The sequence below is a fragment of the Sorghum bicolor genome, chromosome 9 (genome assembly GCF_000003195.3).
Source record: "Sorghum bicolor cultivar BTx623 chromosome 9, Sorghum_bicolor_NCBIv3, whole genome shotgun sequence".
NCBI lineage: Eukaryota > Viridiplantae > Streptophyta > Magnoliopsida > Poales > Poaceae > Sorghum > Sorghum bicolor.
This window is the reverse complement of record NC_012878.2, coordinates 58,894,240-58,910,676: the sequence shown is the minus strand read 5'-3', so window position 1 is coordinate 58,910,676 and position 16,437 is coordinate 58,894,240. Positions and strand designations below refer to the sequence as shown.

At 43.7% G+C, this 16,437-nt stretch overlaps 2 protein-coding genes across 3 annotated transcripts; both read right to left on the bottom strand.

The window, feature by feature from the left end:
- On the bottom strand, positions 147-4,848 carry LOC8066559 (probable serine/threonine-protein kinase PIX7). 2 transcript variants are annotated; one of them, XM_021447152.1, is made up of 7 exons: positions 4,405-4,847; positions 3,493-3,513; positions 3,176-3,408; positions 2,955-3,090; positions 2,130-2,266; positions 1,905-2,028; positions 147-1,151 (listed from the first exon to the last, which is right to left on the bottom strand). In XM_021447152.1, exons 1-7 carry the CDS (start codon positions 4,580-4,582, stop codon positions 625-627), a joined length of 1,356 nt encoding a protein of 451 aa, XP_021302827.1. In that variant the 5' UTR covers positions 4,583-4,847; the 3' UTR covers positions 147-624. The 2 variants fall into 2 exon arrangements, with proteins under 2 accessions (XP_021302827.1, XP_002440373.2); XM_002440328.2 differs by having other exon boundaries at positions 3,176-3,513; positions 4,405-4,848.
- Positions 11,104-15,578, bottom strand: LOC110430095 (cytokinin riboside 5'-monophosphate phosphoribohydrolase LOG-like). Its single transcript, XM_021447068.1, has 7 exons — positions 15,067-15,578; positions 13,649-13,746; positions 13,017-13,047; positions 12,825-12,924; positions 12,647-12,717; positions 11,744-11,887; positions 11,104-11,609 (listed from the first exon to the last, which is right to left on the bottom strand). Exons 1-7 carry the CDS (start codon positions 15,307-15,309, stop codon positions 11,514-11,516), a joined length of 783 nt encoding a protein of 260 aa, XP_021302743.1. The 5' UTR covers positions 15,310-15,578; the 3' UTR covers positions 11,104-11,513.

The window sequence follows — 16,437 nt, the reverse complement described above, 5'->3', positions numbered from 1 at the left end:
TGAATGGAATGTGCTCAATGTTGGCAGGAGGACCTGCCACTGTTGCCACGAGTGAATGGCACACATGCACAGTAATGGGGGCATCATAGCACAGCATAGAGTTGCTTTCAAACACCATAATAATAAATAATGAATGATGATGCTGATTACTGAAGCCTCTTGTTGCTTGCTTGCTTTACTCCCTTTCTCTTTAATCATGTCTAACCCCAAATCCAGTGATATACACAGCCACCAATGCTGCGGGGCCAATCTCAAAAGGGAAAGGGAAAGGAAAATCTTCTTCTTTTTTGAATCAAGGAGGGGAGCCAAAATCTTGCGCAGCGGAGCTTACTTAACCACGCCATTTTCTAAGTTTTGCATTTTCTAAAAAAATGTACAACTCTAAGTTAAGAGCTAGTAACAGCTAGCTAAACCTCTGCCACAAGAATCTAATCTGTCCGCAGATGCAGGTAACCTCGCGATCAATATCACCATGAAAAGTCTCTTGCCCGGTTGACTACATGTCACAAGTCACAACACAGAAGCAGATCACAGCATCATCACATCCCTAAATTACCCGCCTCTCCAATTTCCCAATCTTCAGTTCAATCGTATGGGGACGATGACAAGTCAATCACCGGAGCTCTACTTGCCATTGCTCCTCGGCATCGGCGACTGCAGATACGGAGAAGGAGAACCATGACCGTGGTGGCCATGGGAGAGGCTCCTCACCTGCTGCTGTCCGTTCCGAGTTGCAAAGCTGCTGTGCTGGCTCATGCTCCGGCTGCCACTCGGGTAGCCAAGCCTTGCAGCTTGCTGTGCTTGCAAGGACAGGTACAAGCTGGGTGAAGATGCCACCATGTCTTTGAGGTCTGGGAGAGGCTTGAGGATCTCCACGACCTGGCTCATCAGAGGCCTGGCCTTGGGATCCCGGGCAAGGCAGGCGCGGGCCAGCTGGGTCACCTTGTAAGCGCCTTTCAGGGAGATGTTCCCACCAAGTTTAGGGTCCATCAGGCTTTGGAATCCTTGTCTCTGTTTCAGATGGGGCCGAGCCCATTCCACAAGGTTGTGCTCCCCCGCTGGTCGGTTCTTGTCCATTGATCGCCTGCCTGTCATGAGCTCCAGCAGCACCACCCCAAAGCTGTACACGTCGCTCTTGGATGTCAAGTGACCTGGAAATGGTACTCTTCATCAATGAAAAACTAGGAAATTCTGTCTATGTATGCAAACTATGCAGTCACTTCAGTATGGTACTCTTCCATTATCTTAAAAAAAACTTCAGTATAGTACTCATTTGAATGGTGTTTATTCTATACCATGCTCAGGATGTGTACAGGTATCCATTCAGTTTGGTAGTTTGAATGGCGTCCAACCAAAAATTTTGAAACTCAAAGCAGAGAATTTAATCCAACCCAGTGCCACCTCAGTATGATGCTTCTCTGACCACTTAATGTAGCAACAAACTCGACAGCTAGTGCACAACCTAGAGTGCACATGGGAACCATAAATATCTGTAATCACATAATACAAAGATGGTGTGGCATAGTACATGCGATAAATGTGTCATGCAGATATAACACCTCTGCATACAGACTGCATCTTTCTTGTCAAATCACTACAATGTTTAGTCAAGGACCACCATCTCTATGTTTTAGGAACAATATTTTCAACCTAGATGACTCTGATGGTAAGCTATGGTTGACATACCAACGGTCACTAACAGCTTTTAAGCTGGGATTTTTTTGAACGAAATTAATATAACCGGAATAGATATAGATAACACAGTAATTTGCAAATCAGTAAACATCTTGATATACAAGTTTCAGCATATGCTCAGTGGGATGACATCAATAGTTTGTGAGTTCAAAGTTACCCAACTGACAAATTCAATTATTTTACTAAAGAAAGAATAAAGATTGCCTTACCTGTCATAACATATTCAGGCGCAGCATACCCATAGGTTCCCATGACTCGCGTTGACACATGGGTCTTATCACCTATGGGACCATCTCGAGCAAGCCCAAAATCAGAAAGTTTCGCATTGTAGTCCTGGATGAAAGAATATGTTGAACAAACGACAAGCATTAAGATCTAAAAAAAAGTAAATGTGTTTCATTAAAAAAAAGGTAACGCATAAAGAAGATATATACTGTATCAAGTAGAACATTGGAAGTTTTGAAATCCCGATAGATCACAGGTCTTTCAGCTTCTTCGTGAAGAAAGGCAAGGCCCCTTGCTGCACCCAGTGCAATTTTCATTCGAGTGGACCATGGAAGTGGCACCGACTCTATTTAATCATGGTTATTGCATAAAACAGTAAGTTAACTGACATTCACCATAAATATAAAAACCAAAATGAATTTCAGTGGATCAAGCATTACACGGTACCAATATTTGGAGAAATAACACCAAAGGTGGAAAAAAAAAGAGAGTAGCTAACAGCTAACAAGTCACAACCAGAAAATTTCATGGGTCGATGCATTTCAAGACCTTCCCCACCAAAAGAAAAGGGAAAGAAAAGAAAACACATTTCAATACCTAACCATCAAACTTTTTTGAGCATGATAACCAGCAAACTTCATGAGTCATGAGCTACCATCATTATAGCTGGCTGCAGTCACAAAATGATTTTGACAACAAAGGGGCATATTTTCATCCAAAGTTTGTAGTCTATGGCAGCTGAGAAAAGAAAAAACTGTAAAAAAAAGTATCATAGAAAGGCATATTATAAGCTGTAGTCTCAAGGTCAAATATAGCATGATATGTGCATGTGCTGATCTGTCCAGGTCAATAGATGCCAATTTTATGAAGCAACAACTATATATGTAAAAATAGATGGCACTTTGCACAATGCAACCATTTGAAATATAAGTTCTTCCACAATACCTTGACTTTTGAAATTCAGATAACTCATCCACTTAGGAAGCTAGCAACATATGCTTAAAATAAAGATGTAACAGATGCCAGGTGCTTACTCCTGAAGAGATGGTGCTCTAAACTTCCACGGGGCATAAATTCGTATACTAACTGCCTCTGGTTATCCTCAAGACAATAACCAATCAATTTCACCAGGTTCGGATGTTTCAGGTTTCCTAGAAAGTTGACCTCTGCCTGAGAAAACAAAAGGTCCATTTAAGATTTGAATACAAAGAATGTTAGTTCAAATCTCTATGTATCAAAGACAAGTAAAACATACCACCCACTCTTTGTGCCCTTGCTGCCCATCGCGATTGAGGGTCTTGACAGCAACAGTTAACCCTGTGCCGGGTCTCCCAGGAGCAGCTCTGTTCTCCCCGATCCAACCTTTGTAGACACGGCCGAAACCTCCCTCACCAAGAAGACTCTCAGGACGGAAGTTTCTGGTGGCGATCCTCAATTCATTGAAAGTAAACTTCCGCAATTCGAATGATACCATCAGCCCATCTGCAACTATAGATGGGGGTGAAATATTTACAGAGTTGCTAGGCAATGTCAAAGCGGGAGCTATCTGTTGAGCAGGTTGGTTCTGGATACCATTATTCTTTCCTCTAGTTTCTGCATCCAAAAACATAAATATTAAACTACGGTAACTGACAAACCTTTGGCAAAATGAACCAAACGACATAACTTGGACTGACTCAATGGGACTTGCTACAAAATAAGCATACTATTGTCCAAGCATGAGGCAACAAGCTAAAATAGATGCTTTGTGAAGCTAAACATAAGGAAATATGCCTTAATTCGTGTCATTAATAACTTGAAGCAAAATTGTGGTGCCTAGTGCTTCCTTGGCACAATCTACAAGGCGTACACCCTAATTCCTCCAACCCAAACACCCGTAAAACACATAGGGATCACTGAACGGCACACGGGGCACAAACACCCATGAAACATTACAAAGGGATCGTTGAACAGACAACAGGACACAGGGCACCCAAACCTGGAGCACAATGACAGAGATTCATACACCTGACAACACTTGAAAACCGTGTGCCTGTCATCATGCACAATAAACAAGAATTCCAAAGTCATTGGTGCAAACAGGTGACTGAAACAGGCCACACCTTCAGCTCGACCATCAAAGTTGAAAGCATCAACCAACGTACCAGACTAGCTCTTGCCACACATGCACAGAGGAGAGGATGGACAGCTCTAGCTAGCAGCACAGATGGGCATGTACATGGATCATACACATTGCTAACCTGGGACGCAGGCACGGAGAGATGACATTCGTCCGTGGCAGAGACACAGATGGCCAGTAGTATGTATGTATCATACACAGCACAGCACAGCACAGCACCACACATGACATTTACCGATGGTTCCCTCACACCGAGCAGCAACCGGCAGACACAAAATCTACAAGCGGCACAAGCATACATACGTTCCCAGAGACACGCACACGCTGGCAGAGGAGGAGAGCCGTGAGGATCGGAGAGGCATTACCGGAGGCAGCACGGGCGGTCGCGGCGGCGGTGTCGACCTTGGCGCGGGACGAGGAGGAGGAGGAGGAGACGCAGAGGCGGATCCAGCAGGCCGCCGCGGCGGGGCCCTCGCGTCCGCCAGTCCCCCGCTCGCTCCGCTGACTCCCATTCGGCCGGCCCGCCGAGCTCCCGACGCCCATACTTATCTCCTGCAAACCGCTAAGTAAGCTCACACCGAGACAACCGCACGCCACACTCCACCACGGCAGGCTCGGGATACTCCGAATCGCGAGGAGTCCGCGGCAGCCGGACAGGAATCGGAATCTCCGGTGCGGGGGAAGCGGCGTGAGGAGGGTGGCAGCCGGCGGGCGTGGTGAAGAGGAGAGCGGCAATGGCAGTGGCAGTGAAGAGCGGAGCGTCGGAATGGAATGGAAGGCCCCAGGCAGGCACACACAGAGAGCAGAGAGAAGAGACGGACAGGGGGGAGAGGGTGGTGAGTGGGGCCCACCGATGTGTTGTGGGGGCGCTACGCTAACCCAGACAGGCAGGGCGTCTGGGCGGAGTATGCATTTGCAATTTGGTAGGCCAATCTCCATTGGTGGCGGCGGTCCGACCTCGTCGGCGGCGATGATTACTGGGGGTATTAGCGACGTGGCGGTAGGGAGGGCGAAACACCGGGGATTTTTTTTTATTTCGTATTAAATAAAAGAATAGTTACAAAGGCAAGAGCCGAAGATTACAAGGCAGCACGCCCAAAATAAAAAATGGCGGAACTATTATACGTAATTTTGGATGGTGTTGAGGTTAACAGTGTGTCCGGTACATTTTTCTCGGTGCAACACATAGCCAAGCCATTCAATTGATCTACTTTCCTTCGTTTTCTTTTCTAAGCGCTGGATAATGTTTTAGGTAACATTGCATAATTTGAAGATCTAAAAAAATATATCTACATGAGTTGCCAATATTTATCTAGTATATTCAATTACCTAAATCAAAGAAGATTACAAGAAGAATAGAAGATGTACGTACATACATACCTAAGTGTTGAGCAAATAAGACTTTTATTGATTATGACTCACCAAATGGCGTTTAGAGTACAAGTTGCACCGGTTGAACTCTAAATAGAAGAGTGTCAAGTGCTGCACCATCAAATGCTAGATAGATCATTGGAGAAATAGTCACAAAGATGAATGCTATCCTATAGGTCATAGTGTCACACAAGATAATACACCTGAAAATGTAATGGCTGGAGTAGAGCTTAAGGATATGCCATTGGAGGAATCCACTAACCACCAAAAATATGGTGACAATAAAGATATGCTTTATTCTCAGTTTACTAGGAAGGCAAAATCTCTGTTGATTGTTCAAGGCTTTCAACTTCAAGTAAAATTTGCAAAGTTCATGACAACACTGGTCGTAAAAAATGTTCTCACCGCTCATGACCAGCATGCTGGGTTGGAACCTGAACCAAAGCAATCCAACAAGCAAGCTCTCAGTGGAAAACCATGAAGGCGATTTTTGCCATCCATGCCAGCAGCTGACAAAAGGATTGGAGATTTGCACCTTCAAAATTTACACCGTTTATTGATCTTGACTCGCCATCAGACGTTCAAAGTATAAGTTACATCGCTTGAACTCTGAATAGGAGAGAGTGTCAAATACTGCACCATCGTCTATAGGCAGTGGCGGAGCCAGGATTTTACAGCTGGGTATTCCACGTATAAAAAATTTTCAATGCATATGTGCAATAGTAATAGGGGACAAAATCAATACAAAATTGATCCTGATGCACAACTCAAGTAGTACATATAATTTTCTTAAAATATATGCTAGGTAAAATATTTGTTTATCCTGGTAACAAGGCATCAGGCAAAGTGAGCCTAGTGTCGCCACTGGTAATAATCAAAGTATATATAAATTCTTTATCTATGTTACAAGAACACAATGCAACATTTCTTAAAAAAAACTAGAACGCAACAAAAAGAAGAAGAAAACGAAACCTTCAATTCTTACTTTAAAGAATAAAAAATGGATGTGGGATCTTTGTGTTCACCTTGTTGTTGCTTCAAGCCGTATATTGGTCGTATATAAGAAAGGCGTTGAGGAGGAGCCGTATATGAGAAAGCCTACAAAGACCACTGACCGCCGCCACCGCTAGAGGAATGCCGTCGATGGGGTTTCTTTCTGATGAGTTCATGGGCTGCCGCTACTAGTTGTTCTACTAGGCTTAGAGCAACTTCAAGAGTTTAACTATTCTTGTTGCTTGTGCTATTTCATAATTTGTATAGCAAAAAGTAGACTCCAACTAATATGCTATCTAATTTTGTAAAATAGGAAGTTCGCTTTCTCTTGATTTTCGGTGGCTATATATAGCTTATTACAGACGCTAACTATAAGACTTTGTAAAGTAACAATTGTTGTAGATCTCTTCTTTTTTTAAGAAATTTTCTATTCGACAAAATACCTAAACAATAGAATTTGACAATTAATTTTAGCCAGACTATTGGAGTTGCCCTTATGGGCTACATATTTGCAACATTCAACAAACTAACATATATACTGATTATACATGTGTGTATATATACATATATTTGTGTTTGTCACAAAAATCATGGGTATTCCATGAAATACAGGGGCATACCCCTGGCGCCGCCCATATCTATAGGTCCGTTGTCTAGTGGTAGGGCATTTCGGTGGGATGCTACCCACCAAGTTTCAAACCCAGCTGTCATGTTTATTTTCTATTTTTAAAGAAAAAACAGGGTACATGCATGCGTGCACATTCGGTGGTACTATACACTCTTATTTACATGTGTACCGACATGCATGCGTGTTGTGTGAATATAGAGTATGTGGGCTGTGTGCGTCCAAGTTGCACCCGATAAAAAATACTACACCGTCAAATGCCAGATAGATCATTGGATATGGATGCGCGCGCGTGTGTGTGTGGTACACGCATGCGTGCACATTCGGAGGTACTATGCGCTCTTATTTACATGTGTACGGACATACGTGCGTGTCGTGTGAATATAGAGTATGTGGGTTGTGTGCTTCCAAGTTGCACCCGATAAAAAATACTACACGGTCAAATGCCAGATAGATCATTGGATATGGATGTGTGTGTGTGTGTCAACGCGAAATGTGTGTAGATTGTGTGCCTTCAAGTTGCTCCGTCAAATGTCAGATAGGTCATTGGATATGGACGCGTACACGCGCACGTGTGCGAGTGGTGTGAACATGGAGTGTGTGGATTTGTGTGCCTCCAAGTTATACTTGAAAAAGGTAAGCTACTGATTATATTAAAAAGAAGAAATCTGGACTCGGTAGTATTACACCGTCAAATGCTAGATAGATCATTGGCGAAATGGTCACAAAGATGAATGTCATCTTATAGATCATGGTGCCACACGAAATGATACACTTGGCTAGAGTAGAGCTTAAGATATGCTCTTGGAGGAATCTACTAATTATCAAAAATACGGTGGTAATAAAGATATGTTTTATTCTCAGTTTATTGAGAAGGCAGAATCTCTATTGATAGTTTAAGGTTCTCAACTTCAAGTAAAATTTACAAAGTTCATGAAATTGTTGTCTTACTACTCATGACCAGCGTGCTGGGTTAGAACCTGGACCGGAGCAATCCAAAAAGCAAGCTTTTGGCGCAGAAAACCATAAAGGCTTAAGAAATTTGCCATGCATGCCAGGAGTTGACAAGTGGACTGAAGATTGACACTTTCAAAATTTATGAGTGCGGTTTGAATTTTAAAGAACTTTAACTGAAAGATTTCGTCGCTATCAAAATTTGGAGTGACTGAAATTTTGAAGTGACTGATCCTCGCGTGTACAGTACATTTATAATGGCGCTCTCGAGCCGAAGCATTTGCGGACGGAACTAGCAGACAAATGCAATCGGCTTTATCGCATTCAACTTAGTCTGATCGATTTATTGGTCTGGCAGGGATTAAGTGCTGCTCAAATTTTTATGAGCGGATTAAATGCTTGCAACGTTTAGAATTTGTGCAAAATTTTTGGATTTGTGTTCCTCACAGCGTGCCATCTTCCTGGGCCAGATGCGTTGAAGCAAGAAAAAGCCCAATTCCTTAACCTCGTGGGTCACAGTAAAGCCTCTCAGGCCCGGAAGAGTTGTGGGTGGGCCATTTTCCAGGTTTCATAAAATGGGCTAGCCATTTTCCTGGTTTCAGAGAAATGTGTGGGACAAAGTAAAAAAGAAAGGAAGAAAATTCTTTACACTTGAGTTTGGGCTTCTAAAACACTTGGAACACATATATGAAGTATATCACTAATACCAGTCTAAAGTACATATTATGTTAGCAAATTTTAATCTTCAATTAGTTCGGTTACTCGAGGCATATAACCGAACTAATGGTAAAAAAATAGGATAGAATGAACTTGAATCGATCTAGTGACCGAAAACTTTGATCTCAGTTACTTTAGTTCGGTCTTCAATCTTTTGGTTAGTTATACTTAGGGCTAGGTACGGGCACCAGGGCGGGCCATATGTTGTAAAGGGTCCTATGACGAAGTAATCATCATGGGCTCTTAAGACTATATAAATGTTTTCTAGTATATATATATGGATATATATGTGTTTCGAATTTTACTTACAGAGCGCATAACAAATCAAACAATATGGCCTCACTCCGAAATGTTTAATAATTATCGATAAACAATGTTAAGGCTAAGACAGAAATAAACTTATAGTTCTCGAACTACAATGGTTAACTTAAATGAAGAAGAAGAATAAGATCCTATTATATCCATTGCTTCTCATAACAGTGTGTGGTACATTTTTCTCGGTGCAATACATAGCCAAGCCATTCAACCGATCTACTTTCCTCCATTTCTTTTGTGTCTTTTCTAAGTGGTGGATAAATGTCTTAGGTAACATTGCATAATTTGAAGACCTAAAAATATATCTACATGAGTTACCAATATTTTTCTATTATATTGAATCACTTAAATCAAAGAAGATTACAAGAAAAATAGAAGATGTACGTAAAGACACACCTAAGTGCTGAGCAAGTGAGGAATTAAAGTTTTTTTATTGATCATGACTCACCATTGGGCGTTTAGAGTACAAGTTACACTATTTCAACTCTGAATAGAAGAGAGTGTCAAGTACTGCATCGTCAAATGCCAAATAGATCAACAAAAGGGCCTCATGATCTAGTGGTAGTCCGGTGCACTTCTTTTCTAGATTTTTCAAGCAGGGGTATACATGCATGTGTGCAGTGGTAGTGCGTGTTCTCCGTGCACTAGAAGCTAGCTTCTCAATCTCTTCTTTTACGTGTGTACATGTGCACATGTGTGGTGTAGGGTTGGAGAAATGATCAGAAAGATGAATACCATCCCATAGGTCATGGTGCCACACGCACCTGAAAAAAAAAATAGGGTATACGCATGCATGCGGTGCTATTGTGCATTTTCCGTGCACTAGAGGCTAGCCTCCCAATCTTTTCTTTTACGTGTGTATGGACGCGTACGTATGTGTGTGCACATATGGTGTGAGTGTGTGGGTTGGAGAAATGGTCACAAAGATGAATATCATCCTATAGATCATGGTGCCACACGAGATGGTACACCTGAAAATGTGATGGCTGGAGTAGAGCTTAAGGATATGCCCTCGGAAGAATCCAGTAACTACCAGAAATGTGATGGCAAGGCAGAATCTCTGTTGATTGTTCAAAGCTTTCAACTCCAAGTAAAATTTGCAAAGTTCATGACAGCATTGTTCGTGAAAATTGGTCTTACTACACATGACAAGCGTGCTGGGTTGGAACCTGAATCGGAGCAATCCAACAAGCAAGCTCTTGGTGCAGAAAACGATGAAGGCTTAAGAAAAATTGACAAAGGGATTGAAGATTGGCACTTTCAAAATTTATGAGTGCGGTTTAAGTTCTATCAACAAAATATTCTATTTTTTAAAAAAATAATTTTCACCTGAAGATTTTGTCTCTATCAAAAATTGAAATTTTGACGTGACTGATCCTCGAGTGTACAGTACACATTGTAATGGCGCCCTCCAGCCGAAGCATTTGTAGACGGAACTAGGAGACAAATGCAATCGGCTTTTATCGCATTCAACATGGTCTGATCGATTTATTGGTCTCTGGTAGGGATTAAGTACTGTTCAAATTTTTATTGAGCGGATTAAATGCTTGCAACATTTAGAGTTCGGGCGAAGATTTGGGTTTGTGTTCGTCACACTCACACAGGGCCATCCTCATGTGCCACACGCGTTGAAGCAAAAACAGGCCCAGTCCAGGCCGGAAGAGTTGTGGGCGGGCCATTTTCCTGGTTTCAGTCCTGTTTTTTCAGAGAGAGAAATGTGTGGGACAAAGGAAGAAAAATGCTTTACACATAGACATATAGTTTGGGCTTCTAGAAACACTTGGAATTTTGGGCAGATAATGCAAGCATATGGTTGTTATTACAGTAGGAGTATCTGGCAAGCTCAATCAGGCACATGATCAATCATGTGACAATGTGTTGTGCAAAATAGAGTATATGCGCAGTCACAGCTGGAGCTCGTTAGAAACCGTTGCGCCCAATCAGGATGGAAATGGACACGCACGGCACGCAGCATAACTGACACCACGTGCAAGCAAAGACCCAAACGTACACCATGGAGACGCAATACAAAATTCAGCAACACCCAAACACCATGGAGACGCATCACGTACTGCCACTACCACCTGGCTATAGCTTGGAATAATATAATGTATATACTATATATATTTCTTCCAGGATCAAAATAAGATATTTCTACAGCACAGGTGACTGGACTGCTTGCTAATACGTACTACCCATCATTCTAGAAAAAGCAAGATCTACGGCACTGGACTGATGCTAATAATCATGCTATGCTACGCCACCAAAACGCCAGCACATAGAATTAATAGAGGTCACCAGCACAACACACTGGTGTAGTGTCCCCTTCATTCCTTCCAAGAATTACCCTTTGGTTAGGACTTAGCAGATGAACAAAATATTTGTGGCAGGCTACGGTTAGTTATATATATAATATATATGTATATATGTATGTGACACTAAGATATGATGATGCAGCTGCTGCAGATGCAGGATGAGGCTGGAAGGTGAGATGGATCATCAGGATGAGGTGATCCCAGACTCCAGCTCAGGGACCAAGCTGTTGGGCTTCTGCTCCTCCCAGACCAAGCCGATGTCATACTCCGGGACATAGTCCTGGCCAAAAACAATACCGATTGAACTGAACAATCAGTGAACTAATAAGCAGTTTCATATTATCACTCTAGGAACGTTGGTTGAATATAAACAAGAGCGATGTAGCTAACTAGGGCCTAGGGGTCGGGTCAAACCTCCAGCTTCATAACTAGCTCCTTGGCTGTTGGGGCTGAGATGATGATGCGCCTCGCTGCCTCCGTGATGAAACCTTCGTTGACAGCCAAGTCGATGAAAGACAGAAGAGGGTCATAGAATCCGTCAACGTTCAAAAGGCCAACCTGGTGATGACGAAATTTTCAAGAAATTACATGAAAGCAGTAGTAATATTGGACATGATTGGTGAATGATCCATCCATACCAGCAGAATCGTATCTGATGATATCACCACCACATGAATAAATAGCAACTTTGTGGGGGCCATTGAGCTCATAATAGAGACAGATAAGGAGAGAAGCATAGACTTGACCCTTCTAATCCTCCCACAACCCCACCCATTTTGTATCTCACTAGCCCATTATTATTATATATTTAGCATACACAAGACCAAACATTGCCTTGTGCATGCAACACGTCATACAGTATTAAGATCCTCCAGCCATCATTGGATTAGCCGTGTGGGAATATTCATAAAGTATGATGTATATCTTATTAGAGTGCGATATAAAAGATGGAGAACGCAGATCGCATGCCCTAGGTCTCAACAATATTCTGATGCTGTGATGTCCACAGCATGCTGACTAAACTATCATTTCAATAATTTGATGGCTAGCTGTGACTGTAAGGATGAAACCTTTTTAGTCACATGTGAACAAAGCAAGATGGGAGCATCAGATCACAACGGTTCTAACGACATTTTAGTAAACAAATCTGCACTTATGACACCTACAAAAGCAAAATGTGTTGACACAACACATACAGACAAGTGGACTGCCTCCAGATTAGTAACAATGGATGATTTTTTTTTTTTGATGAAATAACAATGGATCAATTTTATTCTAGAAGCACCTAGAGTGGACGAAAGAAAGTTTGGACTTTACCGGCTTCTTGTGGATCCCCAGTTGCGCCCAAGTAATGATCTCAAGCAACTCCTCCAGAGTTCCATAGCCACCTGCCAGTTCAATGGAAGGGAAAACAATTACACACGCATAATTAGTTTCTGAAATGTTAACTAGAGAATAAAATTGGGTAGACTATAGGTCTATAGTATATATATACCTGGTAAGGCAACAAAAGCATCGGCAAACCGAGCCATCTCAGCCTTCCTCTCGTGCATGCCAGAAACGGCTCTAACTTCGCCAACAGGTTCTCCAGTTACCTGCAAATCCAGCAATAGAACACAGTAATTAATTAGTGTGTAATGGACTAGTAGCAACAAAGTACATATGTAGGCTTTTGGACTCAACTCACCTCTCTGGGCATCAGTGATTTTGGAATGATCCTGCCAAAAAGAAGAGGGGAAACAGAAAAGGCTCGTTAATTTCTGGCAAAAGAGGTCAAACAAGTACAGGAGCAAGCAGCTGATCCTTTTCCATGTAAAGAAACTTAAGCGTGACAGACACTTGAAATGGGCTAGACCGCTAGCTAGAGAGACGGTGTGCAATAATTTGACTCCACAACGAGAGGGGCAAAGAGCCAAGAGACTTGCTTCGCCGGCTTGCATGCAGCGTAGCCCGAGCACCCTACCCGCCCATTTGGAGCATGGAACCAACTAGCCTTTCGAAAAGAAGACCGAAAAGTTGCTTCCACTTCGGTGAAACGAATGCAATCGGCATGGCTTGCCCCCTCTCTCCCAACGGGCGATGGAGCACCCAGACCCCAACAGCTGGCTGGCTGACGAAATAAAGCTGGCATTTCTGCAGCCAAGGCTGCCGTTTTGGTGCAGTGAGTTGGTGCCTGGAAACAAAGCGCCCAGACGGGCAGACCCCAGGACCAGAGAGCGCCATGGCATGCAAAGACCACCACAAACAAAAGCACCGAGCAAACAAGAAGCCGGACAGCCGGATAGGAAGGGGAGCGGAGAGATGGCGATGGATACTAACCCCATGACATGGCGACCTCCGGCGTGAACTGCGTGGGAGACCGATCCCATGAGGCCGATGGAGCCCCCGCCGTAGACCAGGTCTATGCCCCGCTCCACCTGCACGGCCATTGCATTGCATTGCATTAATTGATGGTGAAACACAGCCATGGAAAACGCAATCATCGTCAGGAAGAAAAAAGCTACAGTATAGTTCTACTGCTTGTCTAGTCAAATCGTTCACGTCCATCGGAAGAACCGTGGTGCATGCAAGCGATGCAAATGCAAATATGCAATGCAATGCAATGCATGAGGGGGGCCATGCAGAAATTTGTGCGCTCGGGCAAGCAAGCGATGCCACATGCCAGGGTCACGACGCGAAGCACACAAGCCCCAAGGGGAGATGGGAAAGGAAAGGAAATTCATCAGATGGCACAGGGTCGCACTGGCTGTCGGTCTCATCATTGTGGAGCAGCGATTTTCCTAGGTAGTGTTTAGTCCCAAAATTTTTTGGAAAATCGCCACTGTAACACTTTCGTTTATATTTGACAAAAATTGTCCAATCATGGGCTAACTAGACTCAAAAGATTCGTCTCGTCAATTTCGACCAAACTGTGCAATTAGTTTTTATTTGCATCTATATTTAATACTTCATGCATGCGTCTAAAGATTCGATGTGACAGGAAATCTGAAAAATTTTGCAAAATTTTTGGGAACTAGGCCTTGTTTAGTTCCCAAAAAATTTTGCAAAATTTTTCAGATTCTCCATCACATCAAATCTTTAGACGCATGCATGAAGTATTAAATATAGACGAAAATAAAAACTAATTGCACAGTTTGGACGAAATTGACGAGACGAATATTTTGAGACTAGTTAGTTCATGATTAGACAATATTTGTCAAATACAAACGAAAGTGCTACTATTTCTATTTTGCAAAAAAATTTGGAACTAAACAAGGCCCTAAACAAGGCCTGTACAGCTGCAGAGGCAGGGTGGTGGGATGCAACGCTGCTGCACGACGAGATCTCACAGGCAGGCAGGGAGGCAACTCATGATGAACAGGCAACAGGCAAGGCCAAGTAGTAGCCGATGACATGAGGCCACGACGTCGATGATGCTCTCATCACGCACGCACAAGACAAGACTCCCATCCCATGGCGACCAACCAAATTAACAAGTACTACTACAATTAATAATAAGCTCTAACATAACAACATGCATGTAAGAGAGCACATCGCAATGAATGAATAGATAGGCGAATGGAAGCACACCCGGACCCGGCCTTGGAACTGAACACAACGGGAGCTAGCTAGTGAAACCCCAAAACATGGACATGGTTGCGTTGCGTTGCGTTCGTTCTAGTATACTATACACGAGGAGAGGAGAGAAGTGGTGTTGTGGATCATGCACGGGGGGATGGATGGGCGTATGTACGTACCAGCTGGTTGCCGAGTTGGATGGCCGCGTCCTGGTAGCTGGGCTTCTTCCCCTTGGCGCTGCCGCAGTAGACGCAGATCCGCCGGAAGCGGGACCGGCGCTCCGCCCCGCCGCTGCCGTTGCCCGCCGACTCGGTGGCGGTCGCCGAAACCTCCACGCGCGACGCGGTCCCGGTGCCGGTGGAGGACGCCGCGAGGCCCGGAGCCGGCGCGGGCGCCTCCGACGCGACGGTGGCTGGGGTCATGGCGATGCGACGGGACGCGCAGCGAGCGATTACTAGCTAGCAGGTCCCAGTAGCGATCTGGTCTGCTGCTCCCGATCGACCGGCGGCCCCTCGCGCGCGGCTGGTAGTTGAACGTGCGGGTGGCGGTAGCGGCGGCCGGGTTGTTGGAGAGACGCGGGTCGGCGGTTGAGAGAGAGCAGTGGCTGCGGCCTGCGGCGGCCGTTGGTGTGGTGGTGCGTGCAGGAGCAGGAGGGAGTCGTGAGGAGGGAGGGGGCCGGGCCGGGAGCAATGGGACTGGTAGGCTTGGCACAGACGCGTCTCCCCTCCGGTTTTATAGGCGTGCCGTTGGCCCCGCATGCCTTTGGTGGGGGCGGCTTGGCCTTGCCTAGGGTTGCTTAGTCCGTGGGACCCACACGCTTGTCCTATTTTCTTCTCTCTCTTTTTTCCCCCCCCTTCTTGCGCGTGTGTTCCGTTCTTCAATCGCAGCATGGTTTCATGGTTTGACGATGGTTCGAATTTGAATCATTGAGGATTCTGTGTGAACGTCCTTCAAGGTGGGAGGAGGAGTTTTCTTTTTTATATATATTATTAGTTGACATGTGCGATGAAACCATGCTGCGATTAGTAGTATAGTATATACATTTCTTATTTTGCATGTTTATTAGTAGTATACCAGCACAAAAGATTCAGCAATACAGGCCGGGACATACTAGAGTTTAGTTTTTTTTTATTTTTGAACGAATAGGAGAGGCTTGCGCCCCTACTGGAAATACTAGAGTTTTAGTTACTAGTGTCACACAGTCCTTAGACTATTCCCCTATAATTTGTACACATGGTCCATTCGTGGTTTGTGAACTGATAAAGACAGATGATCGATGCGGTGAGGCATTTTCGCAGAATTCATATAAAGAAAGAAACGGCGTAGGTTTTTTTTCATAGACTAATTTATTTAGGCTCATTTATTGAGGCCTTGTTTAGATTAAAAAAGTTTTTTAAATTTTGATATTTTAGCATTTTCGTTTGTATTTTACAATTATTATTCAACCATAGATTAACTAGGTTTAAAAAATTCGTCAAGCAAGTTATAGATAAACTATCCAATAAAGTATTTTTTATCTTTATTTACTTGTGCCGTAAAATTTGATATGA

Coding starts and splice junctions, on each gene's coding strand:
- LOC110430095 (XM_021447068.1), bottom strand. CDS start 15,309: ATGACCCCAGCCACCGTCGCGTCGGAGGCGCCCGCGCCGGCTCCGGGC. Junction 13,048..13,648: donor GGAGGTCGCCATGTCATGGG/GTTAGTATCCAT, acceptor TCTTTTTGGCAG/GATCATTCCAAAATCACTGA. Junction 12,925..13,016: donor AATCACTGATGCCCAGAGAG/GTGAGTTGAGTC, acceptor CTGGATTTGCAG/GTAACTGGAGAACCTGTTGG.
- LOC8066559 (XM_002440328.2), bottom strand. CDS start 4,582: ATGGGCGTCGGGAGCTCGGCGGGCCGGCCGAATGGGAGTCAGCGGAGC. Junction 3,091..3,175: donor AAGGGCACAAAGAGTGGGTG/GTATGTTTTACT, acceptor TTGTTTTCTCAG/GCAGAGGTCAACTTTCTAGG. Junction 2,267..2,954: donor AGAGCACCATCTCTTCAGGA/GTAAGCACCTGG, acceptor ATGATTAAATAG/AGTCGGTGCCACTTCCATGG.